Source organism: Onychostoma macrolepis, chromosome 21, assembly GCF_012432095.1.
Source record: "Onychostoma macrolepis isolate SWU-2019 chromosome 21, ASM1243209v1, whole genome shotgun sequence".
Taxonomy (NCBI): Eukaryota; Metazoa; Chordata; class Actinopteri; order Cypriniformes; family Cyprinidae; genus Onychostoma; species Onychostoma macrolepis.
In genome coordinates this window covers 26,489,687-26,511,315 of record NC_081175.1, presented here as the reverse complement: position 1 = coordinate 26,511,315, position 21,629 = coordinate 26,489,687, and the positions used below count along the sequence as shown (strand labels likewise).

General features: G+C 35.1%; 1 protein-coding gene across 2 annotated transcripts in view; it reads right to left on the bottom strand.

The window, feature by feature from the left end:
- kcnt1a (potassium sodium-activated channel subfamily T member 1a) overlaps positions 1-21,629 on the bottom strand; it is a 29,592-nt gene that overhangs the window by 4,641 nt on the left and 3,322 nt on the right. For both annotated transcript variants that reach the window (XM_058759330.1, XM_058759329.1), the window contains exons 3-27: positions 20,287-20,366; positions 20,072-20,174; positions 17,517-17,558; positions 17,356-17,404; positions 15,728-15,787; positions 15,480-15,554; positions 15,316-15,399; positions 15,141-15,235; positions 12,368-12,551; positions 11,660-11,824; positions 11,402-11,538; positions 11,022-11,085; positions 10,212-10,320; positions 9,930-10,038; positions 7,271-7,420; positions 6,953-7,188; positions 5,546-5,756; positions 3,736-3,841; positions 3,448-3,620; positions 3,298-3,369; positions 2,408-2,542; positions 1,806-1,917; positions 1,624-1,725; positions 869-952; positions 664-786 (exon numbers count right to left, since the gene is read on the bottom strand). In XM_058759330.1, the coding sequence (XP_058615313.1) occupies positions 664-786; positions 869-952; positions 1,624-1,725; positions 1,806-1,917; positions 2,408-2,542; positions 3,298-3,369; positions 3,448-3,620; positions 3,736-3,841; positions 5,546-5,756; positions 6,953-7,188; positions 7,271-7,420; positions 9,930-10,038; positions 10,212-10,320; positions 11,022-11,085; positions 11,402-11,538; positions 11,660-11,824; positions 12,368-12,551; positions 15,141-15,235; positions 15,316-15,399; positions 15,480-15,554; positions 15,728-15,787; positions 17,356-17,404; positions 17,517-17,558; positions 20,072-20,174; positions 20,287-20,366 (2,860 nt within the window). The remainder of the gene's footprint in view (positions 1-663; positions 787-868; positions 953-1,623; positions 1,726-1,805; positions 1,918-2,407; positions 2,543-3,297; positions 3,370-3,447; positions 3,621-3,735; positions 3,842-5,545; positions 5,757-6,952; positions 7,189-7,270; positions 7,421-9,929; positions 10,039-10,211; positions 10,321-11,021; positions 11,086-11,401; positions 11,539-11,659; positions 11,825-12,367; positions 12,552-15,140; positions 15,236-15,315; positions 15,400-15,479; positions 15,555-15,727; positions 15,788-17,355; positions 17,405-17,516; positions 17,559-20,071; positions 20,175-20,286; positions 20,367-21,629) is intronic.

The window sequence follows — 21,629 nt, the reverse complement described above, 5'->3', positions numbered from 1 at the left end:
TGTAAAATGTTAAATCTAGGTTCCAATGTAACAGTATACAAACTGAAGAAGTTATATACATTGTATTTAGCATTTATGGTGAAGATGATGACATCAGATGAACGATTGTGATATACAAAGTTTGTAGCAAGAGGTTCCTGCCAGTTCCTGTTCTCTTATTGTAAGTCAAATGAGCCAGATGACGGAGACTCTCACCTTTTGTTTGTAATGGCTCTTGGGGCCCCTGCCTCAATCTTTGGGCAGTTATGCTGATTGGATTAGGAGTGGTTAAATGGGGCAGGTTGCTATACCTGAATACTTCATTTGCATGCTTTGTTTAAGGTCGTCACCCAGGTGCTTTGTTTCCATTCCTAAACACTGCCCCCTAAATGTATATAAACTACAATGTATCACTGCTTTAGTTAGACTTGGATGACTGCAGCGATGCACAGCGAGTTCTCAATAAAGAGTAACTTCTGTATGAAATATATCCCAACGTCTCCTGGTCTCTGCTTCGACGAGGAAAAAGTTTCCTACAATGGATAGATAGATGGATGGCTAGAAGGATAAATGGATGGATGGATGGACAGACAAACAGACAGATAGATAGATAGATAGATAGATAGATGATAGATGGATGATAGATAGATAGATAGATAGATAGATAGATAGATAGATGTATACCTCAGGTGATGCGTGTGATTCTGTGCGGTATATTCCGATGGGAATCTCTGAACTAGACGAGCAGAACTTCTGGAAGAGTCTCCCGTACGTGCGGATCCAGAGATCAGCTTCACATACGTGCATCTACACACAGGAACATGTTCATAAACAAACACTGACAGATCACAACACACATCTAAACACATACATCATGTGTTGAACTCACAGCGCACAGGAACCCTGATCCAGGCGTGGTGTCCAATCCCAGCAGCAATCTGGCTATTGGGATCATGTAGTCCTTCACAAAACACTCATGTACAAAACAAACCACAAAATGATCAAAAACCAAAACCAATATTACTAATGCATCTCTCTGCACAGCCAAATATCCAGATACGTTAGTTAAACAGACTAAAAGATCTTTCAAAAGATTTTTATTTCAAATAAATGCTTTATAATTTCTTTAGAACTTTCTATTCATCAAAGAATCCAGTTACACAGTTTCCACAAAAACATGAAGCAGCACAACTGTTAATAATCAGAACTATTTCTTGAGCAGCTAATCAGTATATTAGAATGATTTCTGAAGGATCACGTGACACTGAAGACTGGAGTAATGATGCTGAAAATTCAGCTTTGATCACAGAAATAAATGACATTTTACAATATATTCACATAGAAAACAGTTTTAAACTGTTATATTATTTCACAATATTACTGTTTTTACTGTATTTTTGATAATGTAAATGCAGCCTTGGTGAGCAGAAGAGACTTCCCTCAAAAATACTTAAAAACAATGACCCCAAACTTTTGATTGGTATTATACTTTGAATGCAATGTAAGTCACCAAATGCATAAAATGTTACTATTTGTAACTGTAATGTTTGAATTCCTAAGTACAAGAGGGTGCTGTTACTGAGTTTATTAGGGATAATCCAAATTATTCCTATTTAAAAGACACACACACACACACATATTTACCTGGTACAGGAGTGTGTCCAGCATGCTGATGCTGAAGACTCGACCAGCAGCAAACGGAAGTCGAAACATGAAGGCAAGATTCGAGCCTTTGTCACGTTCCTTCTGTCGATCGACACACACATTTTACAATAATCCAACTACAAAACTACAGTATTCAGTGCTTAAATCTCTCCATGGCTCACCTTCTCGAGTTTGGACAGAGCGAGGGAGTAACAGTCCTTCGCTCTGAACTGCATGAATCTCATGTTTGACGGGTGAGTCAGTTCTGTGATTATACTGAGACTTGGAAACAACCTGGAGAGAAGTAGACAAAGAAAATGAGACAGTTATGAGATTTATATTTACATTGATGCACTTGGCAGACGCTTTTATCCAAAACGACTTAAGCCCCGTTCACACACCAAGAACGATAACTATAAAGATAAATATAAAGATAACGATATTAGCGTCCACACCAGCGAACGATATCGCCTGTTTATTCTAAGCACACGCGCGTCTGCCGTTAGAATCATTCTGAAAGTGATTCTAATGATATTGTTTCTCTGTGCCTTTATCGTTATAGTTGTGGTGTGAACTCTGCTATTCTTTAATATTGAGAACGATTTTTAGAACAATATCTTTATCGTTATCGCTATCGTTTATAGTTATCGTGCTTGGTGTGAACGGGCCTTTACAGTGCATTCATGCATTCTCTGGGAATCAGACCTATGACCTTTGGGGATACTGAAATGATATATTACGTAAATTCTATTGACAGATTGCAGGTCACTGGTTCTGGTCTCACCTGAACATGGTCTGCACGTTGACGATGGTTTTAGCATCAGCCATATAATCTTCCTCTGCGCTCATAGTGCTTTCTTTATCCACCACCACTAGATTGTCAGCATACAGAACACCACACTGCAATAGGCTGTCCAAACTGTCAATCACACAAACATCCAATCATATATATTCACATCTAGAGGGATATATTTGAATTGGATGTGAAAGATAGGGCTGCACGATTAATCAAAATAAAATGAATTGAAATAAAAAATAATAATAATAATGATATGGCATAATGCAATTATGGAATCACAAAGGCTGTGATTTGAATATATGCACTGAAAATAATAATTATTATTTATATTAATTATTATATATTTTTTTCCTTAAATACAATTTTTTTGTTTTACAGTGAAATATTACAACAGTAATATTTATTATTTTGTATATATTTAACAATAATAATATATATTATATAGTGACACTGATACACAGTCGCAAACATTTGGCAAATTGTACAGCCCTTTTTAAAATATAAACTACAAATCACAATTTAATAGAAAAAAATCACAATTTTTTCACCAAATCATGCTTGATTAAACTGAATAAATATCTACACAGTACATTTAAAAAAAAAAAGTTAAATAATTTTAATTTTAATTTTAGAGTGAAATACTACAATAGTAATATTTATTATTTTTGTTTAATATTTTATTTAGTAATAATAATAATAATTATCATCATTATATTATTATAATTAATATTATTATAAAATCATATTGATATATAATTACAAACATTTTGGCCAAATTCAGCATCTCTTTTCTATATAAGTTTTATTAGAAAGTCACTTTTTTTCTGCAAATTATGCAGCCCCAGTCAAACAGAAGTTTTTTGGTCTAACTGTACTTGTCAATGGTGCCACCCATATAATACACCATTGGGAAGCAGGATATGGCCTCAAGGAAGTGGTCATCAGGTCTGCAGGAAGTAGAAAAACATTAATAACACTACTGAAACACACATGAGGTGAATGTGTGTGTGTGTGTGTGTGCTTACAGGTTGTCTAACAGCAGGACTATAGGGTTGAGTTCTCGTCTGGGTCTGTAATAGGCTCTTAAAGGCACTATGAAGTTGTAAAGACCGTTTCCAGCCGTCTCAGCAGAAACAATGATCAGCTTGTTTTTGAAGCCATATGCTTTTGCGTCCTCAAAGGAAACATGCTCACAGCTCTAGAGGAGCAAATGTGAGACAAATATGACATATGTTGATGTGGTCCAATGCAATACATATTACGCAAATACAACATTTGGATGGCATTCGTAGCACATGGAGGCTGGTGCTCACCTGGTCAAGCCGTAAACAGCAGAAATGGGCCTTCTGGGGCAGGAGATGGCAAAGGGTCGGGGAGCTCCCAATGTATGGAGAGTTTGGGGGGTATCCTTTCACAAATCTGAGGAAATAAACATTAAAATACACCCTAAAAGGGTTAGTCTGCATAAAATATCAACATTTACTTTATTTTGCTTCTTCAGTGAAACACAAAAGGAGAAAATTTGATGAATGTGCACATGCTCTGATACAGGACCATACTGCGATTTAAAATGTGATTTTGGAAAGAAAAATAAACTCCAGATTCGCATGTTTGTTGGGCTGCACAATTGGGCCAAATATTTAGCGATCAATATGTATTATTAATATGACTATAAAATAATTAATAATAATATTTTAAATAAATAATGAAATTAAATTAAATAATTATTACTCTTATACTGTATAACATGTACTTTTTGTACTTTCATGTACAATTATTGTACTGTAAAATAAAATAATAATTATTATTATTATTTTATTGATATAATTATTATTAACAAACAAAAATAAAAATATGAATATAACTAAATATATATTAATATTATATAAATATAACCACATGAAACATTTAACTATGTAATAGAAATGTTACTATAAAAACATTATAATAAAAATAAATATAACTATTGTTATTATTATTCTTACTTTACTGTAAAATAAAATTTTGCAAAAAAAAGTTCTTTTTTTTAATTTTTCTTATTTTATGATTACTATTATTAAACATTTTAATATTAAACAAAAATAGAAATATTACTATTATCATATTTTACTGTAAAATAAAAATAGAAAAATCAGTATTTTCTTTTATAATACCACTGTAAAATCTCAAAAATAATACTTGTCTTAATTTCTTCATTTTTATACATTAAACGATTTCATTCTTTATTTTTATTTTATTTTATTTATACTCTTAAAGGGATTGTTCACCCATAAATGAAAATTTGATGTTTATCTGCTTACCCCAGGGTATCCAAGATGTAGGTGACTTTGTTTCTTCAGTAGAACACAAACGAAGATTTTTAACTCTGAACTGTTGCAGTCTGTCAGTCATATAATGTCAGTCAACGGCTTTGATAGAAAAAAAAAACATACACAGACAAAACCAAATTAAACCCTGCGGCTTGTGACAATACATTGAGGTCTTTGGACATGAAACGATCGGTCTGTGCAAGAAACTGAACAGTATTTATATAGTTTTTTACCTCTGATCCAACACCATGTCTAACTGTCCTGAGTGCGTCCACAACAGCCGTTGCCTGACGCATCTTCTTCTTCTTCTTGCTTTACGGCGGATCGCAGATTTATAAGTGCATAACCGCAAGTTTCTTGCACAGACCGATCGTTTCGTGTCTAAAAACCTCAATGTATCGTCACGAGCCGCAGGGTTTCATTTGGTTTTGTCTGTGTATGTTTTTTTTTTTCTCTCAAAGCTGTGGGTCCCATTGACTGACATTATATGACTGACAGACTGCAACAGTTCGAGTTAAAAATCTTTGTTTTTGTTCAACTGAAGAAACAAAGTCACCTACATCTTGGATGCCCTTGGGGTAAACAGATAAACAACAAATTTTCATTTTTGGGTGAACTATCCCTTTAAATGACAGCTGATAGCCATAAGTGGCTGTCAAACTCAACAATGGACAAAAAAGCACCACAAAATGACCCTTTTCCCTTTAAGTTTCAGAAATCATATTCATAAAAAACCATAAAATACACTTACTTTGCTTGCCTTTAAATTTGCACAAATGTTTGAATTTGTATTAGGAACTAAAAATTAACTCACTCAATAGCTGTTACATCTTCTTCTGACTGTCCGGCCTCATCCTCTGATTGGTCGCTGAGCAGATCACATGGCAGTAAGGAGGCGGAGTCAGCGAGCTCCAGAACGGGCGCTATGCTTGGGCGGCGGCTTCCTTGTTCATTCTCCAGGGGCGGAGCCAGTTTGACGCTGCTCTCAGTGGGACTTGTGTTCTGAAAATCCATGGCAACCGTTCCTGAAAACAAACAATTAAACGGTTAGAACAAAGCCACTAGAAGGCGAGCCTGCAACCGTTAGCCAAAAAAGCGTAACAGCTAATGCTAACGCTTCTGGTTTGGGAAAGGATGTCAATGGAGGAGAGGCTTCACTACGCCGAATAAACAGCTTTTTAGAGGAAACAGCTCATCATTTAATCTGCTAATCTTCAGCATGTTTTACAGTAAACAATACTTTTGGATTTAACTATTTTTAGAGTTTACCATGAAAAAAAAATGCTGTTTTATAAGAGAAGTCACTTGCTGCGTCCCAATTCGCCTACTATACTATGCCCTAAAAGTATGTACTCTTTTTGTGATGAAAAAGTACATACTTTTTAGTATGTAGCAGAATAGTAGGCAAGCTTTGGGACATACTACTTCGTCATAGCTGCGTCTTTAACGGACGCTATGTTGCTTAGTTACGTGCATCCTGTAACTGTTTAAACTGCCCTGTCAATCATCTTGTCACAGTTAACATAATCCACATTTCGTTTAATTTGATTTCCTACCATATTGGAGAGAAATAAAGAAGCACATCGCGGGCAGAGAACTCTGCTCATGTGTTTTCATAATGATGGATTTCAAAGTTAAACACCAAACGTATCATTATAAAAGTTCACAGTGTTGCTACAGATGAAATATAACGTGGATAACATTAAATAAATATTTTTTCATCAGGTTAGACATTGATAATTTATCACTCAAATCCCTTTCTCTACCTGTCCGTCGGTCGCACATATCCGCCTTGTTTGTAGTTTTTTAACACTTTTTATGCGTGTTTGTATTGTGGCCAATATTAGCCGTTAAGAGTGTGCATCAATCTGCACTTCGAATTCTAACCTTAAGTAGTAGACCATCCGGGAATCTCTGGCATACTTTTTTAAACATACTATGATTTGGGACATACTAATTCTATTTTCAAATACCATTTAGGACGGATAGTATGCGAATTGGGAGACTTTTTGCGACAGGTGGGATTCAACTCTGACTAAATTCAATGACGTCAAGGCTGTAATGTGATTGGTTATTAAGGCACACGTGATCAAAGTTAGCCGTTACACTTTTTCCAGTAGTAAGTAATACAGACCCTCTCATCTCCCTATAGTAAGACAATCTCTGGTTATAACCAGACCTCTGACAACTTCCTATCTCTCTTCTGTCTATTCTCACTCACCCATGCTAGCAATGATGCTATGAACAGGTAGGCCAGATGGGCTGTTTAAAATGTCACAGTGGCCCCGCCCCTTTCCCTGGTCTTCTTCCTGTCTGAAGATGAAGGCGGAGTTTTCCTCCTTCGTGATGTTGATGTAGTAACAGGTGTCGCTGGTAGACATGATGTGGCGTGGTCCAGGGTTCAACAAGATGCTTTTGTTGTCTTCTCTCTTCACGCCGATCAGACACACGCCATACCTTTACATACAAACAGACCAAAATAGCCTCACAGCACAAGTTTAAACACATTTAATATGTTTCAAAGCGCGTATAAACTTACTTCTTGTGGGCGTGAAAGGCCGCGTAGGTGAAGCTTTTGCTGTTGTACTCTCTGAAGAACATACTGTCACCCAGACGGATATGATACACCTCATTACCCGAACAACGGCCGTACATCCTCTGCCACTGCTCTGGAGACTGCTGGCCCTCTCTGAAAGGGATTTAACATGTTACTGAACTATTTTTCCATTATATTTTCATTTAATAGGTCATAATATCAAACTTCAATTACAACCCGAATTCCGGAAATTTTGGGACGTTTTTTTAAATTTGGAATAAAATGAAAACTAAAAGACTTTCAAATCACATGAGCCAATTATTTTATTCACAATAGAACATAGATAACAAATGTTTAAACTGAGAAACTGTACACTTATCCACTAAATGAGCTCATTTCAAATTTGATGCCAGCTACAGGTCTCAAAAAAGTTGGCATGGGGGCAACAAAGGACTGAAAAAGCAAGAAATTTTGAAAAGATTCAGTTGGGAGAACATCTATCAACTAATTAAGTTAATTGACATCAGGTCTGTAACATGATTAGCTATAAAAGAGACATCTTAGAGAGGCAGAGTCTCTCAGAAGTAAAGATGGGCAGAGGCTCGGCAATCTGTGAAAGATTGCGTAAAAAGATTGTGGAATACTTTAAAAACAATGTTCCTCAACGTCAAATTGCAAAGGCTTTGTAAATCTCATCATCTACAGTGTATAACATCATCAAAAGATTCAGAGAAACTGGTGAAATCTCTGTGCGTAAGGAACAAGGCCGAAGACCTTTGTTGGATGCCCGTGGTCTTCATGCCCTCAGATGACACTGCATCACTCATCGGCATGATTCTGTCATTAACATTACTAAATGAGCCCAGGAATACTTCCAGAAACCACTGTCGGTAAACACAATCTGGCGTGCCATCTGCAGATGCCAACTAAAGCTCTATCATGCAAAAAGGAAGCCATATATGAACATGGTCCAGAAGCGCCGTCGTGTCCTGTGGGCCAAGGCTTATTTAAAATGGATTGTTTCAAAGTGGAAAAGTGTTCTATGGTCAGACGAGTCCAAATTTGACATTCTTGTTGGAAATCACGGACACCGTGTCCTCCGGGCTAAAGAGGAGGGAGATCTTCCAGTGTGTTATCAGCGTTCAGTTCAAAAGCCAGCATCTCTGATGGTATGAGGGTGCATAAGTGCAGACGGTATGGACAGCTTGCATGTTTTAGAAGGCACTATGAGTGCTGAAAGGTATATAAAGATTTTAGAGCAACATATGCTCCCCTCCAGACGATGTCTATTTCAGCAGGACAATGCAAAACCACATACTGCAGCTATTACAACAGCATGGCTTCGTAGTAGAAGAGTCTGGATGCTGAATTGGCCTGCCTGCAGTCCGAATCTTTCACCTATAGAGAACATTTGGCGCATCATTAAACGAAAAATACGTCAAAGACGACCACGAACTCTTCAGCAGCTGGAAACCTACATCAGGCAAGAGTGGGACCAAATTTCAACAACAAAACTCCAGCTGCACTGCTACACCATGGTAAACATGCCCCCGTCCCAACTATTTTGAGACCTGTAGCAGGCATCAAATTTGAAATGAGCTCATTTTGTGCATAAAATTAAAAAATTTCTCAGTTTAAACATGTGTTATGTTATCTATGTTCTATTGTGAATAAAATATTGGCTCATGTGATTTGAAATTCTTTTAGTTTCCATTTTATTCAAATTTAAAAAATGTTCCAACATTTCCAGAATTCAGGTTGTAAGATATACTGATTGCTGAAGTTTATTGGAACTTTATGGGATTTTTGAGCACGAAAAAGCACTGAAGTAATGGAAATTACTTAAAGATTAATACTACACTAACATTTAAAAGTTTAGGTTGGTAAGATTTAATGTCGTAAGTTTCTTCTGCTCACCAAGACTGGATTTATTTGATCAAAAAGTACAGTAAAATTGTGAAATATTATTACAATTTTAAATAACAGTTTATTTTTAATTTAATACATTTTAAAAAGTAATTTATTCCTGTGATCATAGCTGAATTTTCAGCATCATTACTCCAGTCTTCAGTGTCATGCGATCCTTCAGAAATCATTCTAATATGCTTATTTTCTGCTCAAAAAAACATTTCTTATAAACATCAAGCTTTATATTTTTGTGGAAGCCGTGAATTTTTTTTTCAGGTTTCTTTGATGAATAAAAAGTTCAAAAGAAGTTCAAAAGGATTTTTTTGTAACATTATAAATGTCTTTACTGTCACTTTTGATCAATTTAATGCATCTTTGCTAATTAAAAGTCTGAAAATATTGACCCCAAACTTTTGAACGATAGTGTGTGATGATATTGTTTTTTAAAAACAGTATTACTGGAGATGCTATACAATTAAGCAAACTAATTCTCAAAATAAAACTTTTTTTTTTTTTTAATAAAATAAACCAAAATTTTAATAAAAAACTAAAAGTGAAACAAATAACAACGAAAAAAGAAAAAAATGTACAATAAAATGGCATGTTCGGAAAAAGTTGGGAAAAAAAACATGGTAACTAAAGGTGTGTTTGGGAAACCTGTTTGAAAACAGTCAATATTTTTCCATGTGGTGGCGCTAGTAGCACAGAAATAACACACTTCACTATTAAGAGCACTAATAGAGTCGCGACTCACTGTCCTCGAGATGTGTGGACTAGTAAAGTGATCAGCGTAGAGGTGGCTGGACACAGACAGTTCAGAGCCAACATGGCATATTTAAACTCTTCTTCACACACTACGTGATCTGCAGAAAGAAACAGACATGCTGCTCAGAGCCAAGATGGCTGACGGTTACTAAAATGAGTCATTCAAGGGCTTCAAAAGATATAGAGAAACAAAGTGAGAGGAAAATAAATACATAATGCAGAAAGAGTGAGCAATATTCAGAAAAAAATTGAAATAAAGGCAAATTAGTACCTGCAAATTTAACATGGAACTTGTTTTCAGGTTTGAGAATCTGGACGTAAAGAGGGCAGTTCGGAGCGAAGTCTTTCACAGCCCAGGCCCTCAGAATGGTCTGGTGATCCTGTCAATAAATCAATACTAGTCAATATCTGTTTATTAACTAATATATACATTTGATAATCTGACTGGTTTGAATGTGTAAAACAAATGATACCATGTGACTGTAATATAATGTTGTTAAATTTGTTTTTTAAATTTGTTAACTTAGGTTAAAAAACACTAGGTTTCTTTTTTTCTATATTCTATCTACTTGTTTTCTTTATAAAAAAAAAAAACCTTGCTACGTGTACTGCGTTAGGCTAACCGAGACTTGTCATAGCACTTGCATGTTGTTGCTCTTTTGTTGATTTTGATTCCTTCCATTGTCCTCGTTTGTAAGTCGCTTTGACTAAATGTAAATGTAAATTAGTTTTTTTATTTATTTACTGTAGATTAATGTTGTGTGCACTTTATTTTTCTTTCTTTCTTTTTTTGTTTTTGTGTATTTTTGGGTTAAATCTGCCTTTGAATTGTAGAATAATGTTGTTTTCTTTCTTTCTTTCTTACTTTCATTTTTCTGTGTGTATTGTTTGGTCAATATTGAATATCAGATATTGGAGAAAAAAACTATTAATCAATTAATGACAAATAAATTAAGAATAATCTTATTCTAGGTTTTCAAGTCTGATATTACAATCAGTATTGCCAGAAAATATCGATGTGTAACGTAATCAATACACATGAACAATAAATAAAAGATAATTGATTTGTGTGAACACTCACTGCTGCCATGCGATCAGCTTCATTCCTGCTGCTGAGAATGAAACAAGCTTCTGCATCGTCCATCCTACAGAACAAAAGCAACCAATCACAGAGGGCGATTAACGAAGCAGACCAATCACAGAAGCCAAAAATTTATGCTATTCCACATCTTGCTCTCCTTCAAACAATGAGTAAACTGTCTTGTACACCACAAAAAGTGAGATAAATTGTGTGAGGAAAGGCTTAAATACAAGTATATAAGACCACAGAATCAACTACTACTGACCAACGATCAAGTTTTCAATTAATTTTAGCCATTAGTTGTTGCAGTCCTATGAAAAACAAATAAGATCATATGCAAATACAAAATGCTGTGATTGGTCAGTGAGGCTGTCACTCACTTGGCTCTCAGTAAATCCTGGTTTTTGAGAGCGGAGCCTTGAAGGTAGATGACCCTCTGTGACCAGAGAGGAATCTGCAAAATCCTCCTCACCTGGACGTCCACCTCACATGGACACAAGATGACCACGTAATAATCCTAAACATGCACAAACACAACATGTGATCAAACTAGAACAAAATACTGTAAACATCATACAAGATGGACAGAAATGATATTCTGAACCTATTAAATACACAAAGACAGACAGAATACAAACTTGTGTGTGAGGATGAGCGTAGAATTCATTGAGAAAGTCCATGAGCAGGTCGATTTTGAGAGTACTGACACATAAGACCACATGTCTCTCTGTTTGAGCTCGATGTCTGCTGTAGTTTCCTCCAGATTTCTGCCTTTCCATCCACAGATAGATCAACTCCTCAAACTACAGCCAAAGAATAAAAGACACATAGTAAAAACAAAAAATACTAGATCATCGGCATAGTCAAGTCGGTATTTGAGTAGACAGACAGTAAAATAAATAAAGTACAGTACATACTGTACTTACTTACTCAGTAAAATACAGTAAATAAAATAAGTTTTTGAATTAATTTAATTATTGATTAAAAAAAAAAACACTAAATAATAATAGTGGTTTGCAAATGCTTGTTTTTCTGAAACTACCAAAGGTTTATTTCTTGTTTGGTTTTAAAATTTAAGGTAAAAAATACTTTGAAAGGTCATTAGCTGTTCATAGTCATGTCAGCAGTAGACAGAGAGTAAATAAAAAAACGAAATTACAAAAATAACAAATTCTATTATTAATAAAAATGCAATTAAATTAAACAAATACAATAAAAAAGAAAAATCATCTTGACAATAAAATGGCATGTTCTGAAAAAGTAAATAAAAACAACTTTTAATAAGAAATCAATTCAAACATTATAATTGTTTTGATTAATGTAAAAAAGTGCTTGATTCCTCTGACCTGTAGAGGCAGCACCACCAGGGCCACACAAATCATCACCACCACCAGCAGCTGAGACGGCCAGATCTGCGGCGTCACATCTCCGAAGCCCACCGTAGAGAAGGTCACGATGCAAAAATACAAAGCGTTGAAGAGAGACAGACTCTTCTTACCAGCACGCTCTAAATGCTGGATACCACATGTGCTGAAAGAGACAGAAAGACTTCAGTGTAACTGATGAGAGGCAGAGAAGAAGAAAGAACTTATCTTTCAATAAAGAGTAGAGGTGGGCGATATATCTGTTGAAGTAATATAATCAACAATAATACAGCATATATTGTGGTCGTGCAAGATGCATAATAAAAATACATTTATTGTGTAAATAAAGCACAACTCATTTTAACAACTAAAAAATAATCAAATAATCTTGACAATAAAATTATGTGTGCTAAAAGAGACAGTAAATAAAAAGCTACATTTTTAATTAAAATAATTGTAAATATTAATAAATTAAATTAAAATTAAATAAAAAAAAAAAATCTTGACAATAATGTGCTGAAAGATACAGTAAATAAAAAACTAAATTGTAATAAAAACAAAATTTTTAATATTAATTTGCAAAATAAAATAAATTACATTAAATCAATTTAAAATAAAAATAATCTTGACAATAATATAATGTGCTGAAAGAGACAGTAAATACAATTTCAGTAAATGCAATTTGTAATAAATAAATATATTCAGTTATTAATAAAAAATGTAATTAAACAAACACAATTTAAAAATAACAAAAATAATCTTGACAATAAAATTGTGTGTGCTGAAAAAGTAAGTAAATATAAAACAAAATTTTTATTTAAAAAAAATACAATTACATTAAAAAAATACAATAACAAAATAAAATGACGTGCTGAAAACATACAGTGGGGCAAAATAGTATTTAGTCAGCCACCAATTGTTTAAGTTCTCCCACTTAAAAAGATGAGAGAGGCCTGTAATTTTCATCATAGGTATACCTCAACTATGAGAGACAAAATGAGAAAAAAAAAATCCAGAAAATCACATTGTAGGATTTTTAAAGAATTTATTTGCAAATTATGGTGGAAAATAAGTACTGTATTTGGTCAATAACAAAATTTCATCTCAATACTTTGTTATATACCCTTTGTTGGCAATGACAGAGGTCAAATGTTTTCTGTAAGTCTTCACACACTGTTGCTGGTATTTTGGCCCATTCCTCCATGCAGATCTCCTCTAGAGCAGTAATGTTTTGGGGCTGTCACTGGGCAACACAGACTTTCAAGATTTTCGATGGGGTTGAGATCTGGAGACTGGCTAGGCCACTCCAGGACCTTGAAATGCTTCTTACGAAGCCACTCCTTCGTTGCCCGGGCGGTGTGTTTGGGATCATTGTCATGCTGAAAGACCCAGCCACGTTTCATCTTCAATGCCCTTGCTGATGGAAGGAGGTTTTCACTCAAAATCTCACGATACATGGCCCCATTCATTCTTTCGTTTACACGGATCAGTCGTCCTGGTCCCTTTGCAGAAAAACGGCCCCAAAGCATGATGTTTCCACCCACATGCTTCACAGTAGGTATGGTGTTCTTTGGATGCAACTCAGCATTCTTTCTCCTCCAAACACGACAAGTTGAGTTTTTACCAAAAAGTTCTATTTTGGTTTCATCTGACCATATGACATTCTCCCAATGCTCTTCTGGATCATCCAAATGCTCTCTAGCAAACTTCAGACGGGCCGGACATGTACTGGCTTAAGCAGGGGGACACGTCTGGCACTGCAGGATTTGAGTCCCTGGCGGCGCAGTGTGTTACTGATGGTAGCCTTTGTTACTTTGGTCCCAGCTCTCTGCAGGTCATTCACTAGGTCCCCCCGTGTGGTTCTGGGATTTTTGCTCACAGTTCTTGTGATCATTTTGACCCCACGGGGTGAGATCTTGCGTGGAGCCCCAGATCGAGGAAGATTATCAGTGGTCTTGTATGTCTTCTATTTTCTAATAATTGCTCCCACAGTTGATTTCTTCACACCAAGCTGCTTACCTATTGCAGATTCAGTCTTCCCAGCCTGGTGCAGGTCTACAATTTTGTTTCTGGTGTCCTTTGACAGCTCTTTGGTCTTGGCCATGGTGGAGTTTGGAGTTGGACTGTTTGAGGTTGTGGACAGGTGTCTTTTATACTGATAACAAGTTCAAACAGATGCCATTAATACAGGTAACGAGTGGAGGACAGAGGAGCCTCTTAAAGAAGAAGTTACAGGTCTGTGAGAGCCAGAAATCTTGCTTGTTTGTAGGTGACCAAATACTTATTTTACCGAGGAATTTACCAATTAATTCTTTAAAAATCATACAATGTGATTTTCTGGATTTTTTTTCTCTCATTTTGTCTCTGAGGTATACCTATGATGAAAATTACAAGCCTCTCTCATCTTTTTAAGTGGGAGAACTTGCACAATTGGTGGCTGACTAAATACTTTTTTGCCCCACTGTATATACAAAAAAAATTATAATAAAAAATAAATCTAATATGAAATAAATCTTGATCAAAAAGTCTCCATGGTGAATGGAGAAGTTTGAAAATACCAGTTTTCTAAAACAAAAGAAGCTTTAATTCTTGTTTGGATTTTGAAAATGAAGGCAATGAGATTTAAACGTGTTTAATTACCATATTTTACATTTAAAATTGTGCATATTGATTGACCAAAAATGTAAAGAATATCAAAATATACATTTTTGGATATATATCGCCCAGCTCTAAACCAGAGAAAAATGATTCTTACCCAGTGAATACAAGACATAAGAGAGTGCAGATAAGAATGAGGACCTGGTTGAACATGGCCGAGTGTGTTCGCTGAATGGCCCGGTGCAGATCATTCTGTAACACACATATCGTCTGGTTTCTGTACAGCATTGCATAAACACTGGTGTGGTTTATTGGGAATAGTTAACACTCACTATCATGCTCTCCAGAGCACACTTGGCCAGCCAGCAGTTGAGAAACACTGGGATAAACAGGTTTCTGAGGGGAGGCCAGAAGATCTGGCATAGAGAGAGAATCATAGAGGTCAGATTTTATTATCAGATGTAGTTTGAGATATTATTCTGAATATGCTTCTTACCGTTATGATGAAAGGGACCGTATTTAACATCTCCAAGAGGAAAGACACCTGAAATACCTGCTCCCATATATTACCCTGAAAAAATATACATATGCACTCAGAAACAATCTTTTTCGAATATCAGGAACCAAATAGCTGTGGTTGTAACTAAATGCAGTAACTAGACACTTCATGTCTCAGATTCAGAGCGAACTGAGTGTGAAAAATCAATAGTCGTTCACACTTTGCACATATGCACACAAACTCACCTTGTAGCTGAGGTACATTAGCAACATGGCCTCCATGAAACTGATGGATGCTACAATAACCTGATGAAAAAAATGTTCAAAAAAAAAAAAAAAACTGTTAAGAGTGAAGTTTCAGCTCACAAGACATTAAAATTATTATTTTAGAGGACAAACTCAAGCAATTTATTATATAGAAGCCAAAAATACCAGCAGTACTGAATTTCAACAGCAAACCTGAGTATCACAAATGCGATATAATGACAAACGCTACAGGCTGGCGGCACCTGCTGGTCAAAATCGTGTAAATGCAAAAACTTGTATTATCACACATTTAACAATCCAATTGCAAATGTTGTAATGGAATTGTAATCTATTAAATGTAATCTACAAATAATTAAATAGCATTAAATATGAAAGTTCTGTAAAATGTGTGTTTTATTCATTTGTAGTTTTTGTTTTGTGTATTATTAGACAGTACTTGGTCAATTAAAAGCAATTACGTATCATTGTATTATACATGCATAAATATTAAAATTAATTAACTTCATTAAAAATTAATGTAAATTATTAAAATTGACCCAAGATCAATTAAAAACCATTAGACATTCATTCATGGATTCACCGTATCACTGTAAAAAAATATATATTTATATTTTTTGAAATTATAAAGATTATTGGAGTATGTTTTACAAAAATAAATAAACAAATTTTCAGTCTGTCTACTTCAGAATTTCATGTTTTATCCAATGTGTTACTTGCTATTTCTTTGCAATTATTTGTAAAATTTACTTGCAATTTCTAAGTGAAAATTGTTTACACACGAATTTATTTTCAGTGTAGCGGCAAACAATCATAATTTTGAAATATTTTGAAACCAAGGTGCGAAGCAAAGCCTTGCGTGCTGAAATCACATGACTTGGCCACACAGATTCAAAACTAAAGATTTGTAAATGTTTCATAGCTTCATAAAACAGTGTTTCAAAGGCTAAAGAAATACATTTGAATCTAAATGGTAACACTGCAGTAAGGTCTCATTTGTTAACACTAGTTAATGCATTAACTAAAATTAACTAACAATTAACAATATATTTTCCCTTTATTAAGCATTTATTAACCTTTGTTAATGTTAGATTAAAATGTTCATGTTAGTTCACAGTGCATTAACTAATTAACAGATACAGCTTTTGATTTTAATAATGTATTAGAAAATGTTAAATTTAACTATGACTAATAAATGCTGTTCATGTTGACTAATATATTTAACTACTCTTATTACACGGCTCTCTGGTATACTTGATTCTGATTGGTCAATCACGACATTCCGAGGTCTATTATTCCCTGATAACATCCGTTAAAACGAATAACACAGGCTTATCTGGGTACTACGAGTCATCTTGACCGTTGATGCTGATCAATGTTTTGTGCCTATTTATTTATTTTTGTGGCAAGCTGCCGTGTAATAAGCGGGATAATGTACATCCAGCTGGTTGTTATCACATAATAAAGCTCTTCGGTCTTATACAATATACTGATAAGCCTGTCGGGCATTATTCTGCAATATCAACCGGCTGGATGTACATTATCCCTTAGCAAATGAAACCTTATTGTAAAGTGTTACCATATAAATGTTTGCTTTTCTTTGGACTCACCTGAATGGCCCAAACTGGTACTTTTCTGTCTACCCAGAATATCAGCTCCCTGTGATAAAGAGGCAGATTAGAGCGAATAAATTAGAAGTATGAAAACAACCTCAAATCACATCTGCATAGCTGAAAATAAACCGCAGTTTGACGCTGATGGTTTGTCTCACCAGTTGATCTCGTTGGTCTGCGTGGTGCTGTTGCAGTTGACGCTGTAGAGAGAGGTGTGGGTCGCTTACTGTGACACATCAATCTATAGGGGTATTTTACTGCAGCATACAAAATGATTCACTAACTTTCTTTAAATATTAATAAATATTCTCTAATACCAGAAAAAATGAGTCATGGTAATCAAGCTTTATAAGCCATTTTACACTCACAAATATTAAAAGAACTGTTCACTAAAAAAGCAAAATTTGCTGTTAATTTACTCACCTTTTCAGGCCATCTCAGATGTAGGTGACTTTTTTTTCTTCAGTAGAACAGCAAAGATTTCTAGCTGAAGCGTAGTCCTTGGTGAGTCATAAAATGCAAGTCAATGGCTACTGTCACTTTGGGAGTCAGAAAAGGCATATATACAAGCAAGACAAAATTAATAACCGTGGCTACTGACAATTTATTGAGGTCTTATGAAGCGAAACGATCGGCCTAACTGAGCATTATTTACAAGATTATTACCTGTAATCTTGTGAGCCTCAGACAAATGGTCCAGATGTTTGTTTCGCAAACAAATCACTCTTTTGAACCAATTATTTTTTCGTGAACTGGATGAATCAGTTCACCAAATCAGACTGAACCGTCTGAATCAGTTACTCAATCAAAACTCACTTTCAGATGCCTGATAGTCACTCTGACTCGAAATGAACCAAAATAGTGGTGTTTTTGATCCTGTGAAGAATGAACTGATTCAGCGCTCCAGTTCCTCCAACAGTCACTGAACCGAGGAATCGTGTGAACCTAACACTTGAATGAAGGGGCGAAATAAATGTTTTTATGGTTTCTCATTGTTTATGTTAAAAAGGTGATCTGATGAAGACAAGTTTATTCACTTTATATGGTTTAGACATGTAAAACATCCATGTTTCACATCATTTGTTGGCTGCTTTAATAATATATTTGAGTATATGTTACATCATTGTATGATTATGTAAACTAATTGGTGAATTTTACATTAAAATCTTTAAATGTAAAAATTTGAACAGGTGGTTATTTGAACCAGTTCATTGAAACCAAATTTTTGAAAGAACCAGTTCATGGAAACGAATCAGATAAACAGGCTATCTATACTGATTCTTCTTGATCTTAGTGCCGATTTTGACACTATAGATCATTCTATTTTAATCACTCATTTAGAGACTGTCTTTGGAGTTTCTGATTCTAAGTAGTTTAAGTCCTACTTCTCCGATTGCAAGCAGTTTGTTGTGATGGGTGGTTGCAGGTCTTAGGTCGGTGTGGTGCAATCTGGTGTTCCCCAGGGATCAGTTCTGGGCCCTTTACTTTTTAGTATTTACATTTTTCCACTAAGCCAACTTTAAGAACACTTAACTTTTATGCAGATGACACTCAGATCTATATACATTCAAAACCTGATGTCAATGTGGCTGTCTCTTTTCTTTCTCAATGTTTTACTGAGATTAAAAAATGCATGTCTGAAAATTTTCTCTGTCTAAACAGTGACAAAACTGAAGTGATGCTTATTGGTTCACCTCACCAGCTGCGCAAAGCAGAGTCTATAACCTTAAGAGTGGATGGTTATGCTTTACCAGGGCCGCTGCTGGCCAAATGGGTGCCCTAAGCAGGATTGTATTGTTGTGCCCCCTCCCTCAAATATTATGGAAGTAAACAAAAATACCTACTACAGGGGTCAAAAATATATATTATATAATGCATTTTAAGTCATGTTAAAGGCTGTTGTTGGCTTAGGTTTGTTTTTATAACCACAAAAATATTATCTTAATACTTCTTTGTATATTATTATTTGAAGTAACAAAACCATAGTTAATGGTTAACAAGAACCATGATTTTAATTATTATTATTATTCGTGTTAAAACCATGGCTAACTTTTGTAAGTGAACATGGAAACGCTGAGAGAATATTAGACGCGTTGGTGGTGGTGAAATTATTACCGACATTAAAACACGTTATTGACCTCAACACCCAAAAAAGTTTCACAGGATTTTGAATGTAGCCTACCTGAAAGTGACGCACGGGCTTCGTTTTCATCTTTTTTCCTTCTCTTGGCGCCGGATTGCTGATGTATTTTCACGGGCATAGTTATCCATCAATTATGATCATTTGCATTCAGCCCCAAACATGAGGTGTGAGCGCTCGCGGGTGCGGGTGCGCGCAACTGGGATGGTGCTCCCTGGGGGTTGGTGCCCTACGCAAACTGCGTACTCTGCGTATAGGGAGCGGCGGTACTGTGCTTTACGGTTTCAAACTAAACTAAACATCCTTGCATAGACCGATCTTTTCATTTCATAAGACCTCAATATATCACCAGGACCCATTGGTATTAATTTTGTCTTGCCTGTATTTTCCTTTTGACTCTCAAGTGATGGTAGTTGCAGACTTGCATTTTATGAATCACCACGAATCACGGTTACTTTTCTTTACTGTTCTACTGAAGAAAAAAGTCACCTACATTTTAGATGGCTTGAGGGTGAGTAAATTAACATTGAATTTTAATTTTTGGGTGCACTATTCCTTTAAGACAGTTCTGACCATGTGTGGCGGAGCTGGGCTGGATTGTCCGTCATGACTCGAATTATGTAAAGAACACATGTCAAAAGCTTCAGGCAGAAGTTAAATATTCGGATCCTTAAACCTGGAGGTGAAAGGTCAGTGCATTAACAGGCCATAAAATAGACATAAAGATAATAGGTTAAAGTCACAAATAAATGTTCAGAGGTAAATATGTACAGTTCAGGCAGACTTACTGGATCTTTGGTTTTTGATGAAGAAAAGTTTGAGTCTCTCTTTAAACGTGTTCTCATCCACATAAAACTCCACATGGACCCTGCAGGAAAAAACAAAAACAAAACATATTTCCTATAACCTCCACCAATATCGAGTCAACAAATCACTAACTAAAATCACAACTGAATGATTGTGACATTAGGTCTGTTGTGGATTAAACTTGGTAAAATCAGAATATCACATTAAAACATTTGCTAGTAAAGCACCATTTCCATCCCATGTATTAAAGAGAACAAAGTATCAATAATAAAATAATAAAGAGCTGCTGCACCAGAGGAAGTCTCTTTTTCCCTACATAATAATTACTTGCGCCTCAGAGCATGCAGATGAATCCTGCAATAAACACTGCTGATGAAACGAATGACAAACGATGTTATCTTGCTTTCAGAGGTGAATGCCTGATGTTTGGGAATGCATTGATGTGAGAAATTATACCAAATCATTTTGATGACAGACTCTGGCATTTGACAACATTTGAGAAGATATGCAATGAAATTGCACCAGTCCAGTTATCCAGACACATGATCTGTTGAGGCAAAGTCACATTTTGTTGCACATCCAGGAATTTATTCGATAAATGTGTTTTTATTTAAGTTCAAGTATATGTTTACTTAACAAAGAAAAAATCCATCTAATTAAGTTTTTTAATTTGTATTTTTAGATTTTATGTGCATCATGCCATTTACATCCAGTGTTCTATTACGTGACAACCCAAAACTTGCAAAGAAAAATTATTGATACATAATTTTAAAGTGTGACTTAACTGTCCCATTACTTTTTGGGGGCACTGTAATAAATGTATTTAAAAAAGGACAACAAAACATGAGGTGAAAAACATAGTTTCAACCAACTGCACTTGCAATATATAGGCAGTCAAATGGAGAGAAAATAAAAGTGGGAAAATAAATGTTTGCTTTATCATGAAAGCTTTACATTGGTGAAGGTGGGTCTGCCAGCAGTGCTGCGTTATACAGTCAGTGTGGGTGAAAGTGTGTATTCGTGCATGTGGGTAGGTGAAATACTTTTAGAAAGTCCTGAGGTGTGACACGCTAAACTCCATCTAATACTGTTTTAAACAGCATTTTGTGAATTATTTTATAATTATCATCATGCATGCATATATTAGAACTATTTAAATGTAATTAGTAAAAGCAAAATCAGATTAAAAATGGTGAAATATGCACAATTTTAACCTAAAATCTTGTTGTTAAAAAGCAGACACATTATGCATCAAATATGTAGATATCGATGTAAATGATTACAATGCATAAATCATGTTATATAATGTCAGTAGAAATGCCGT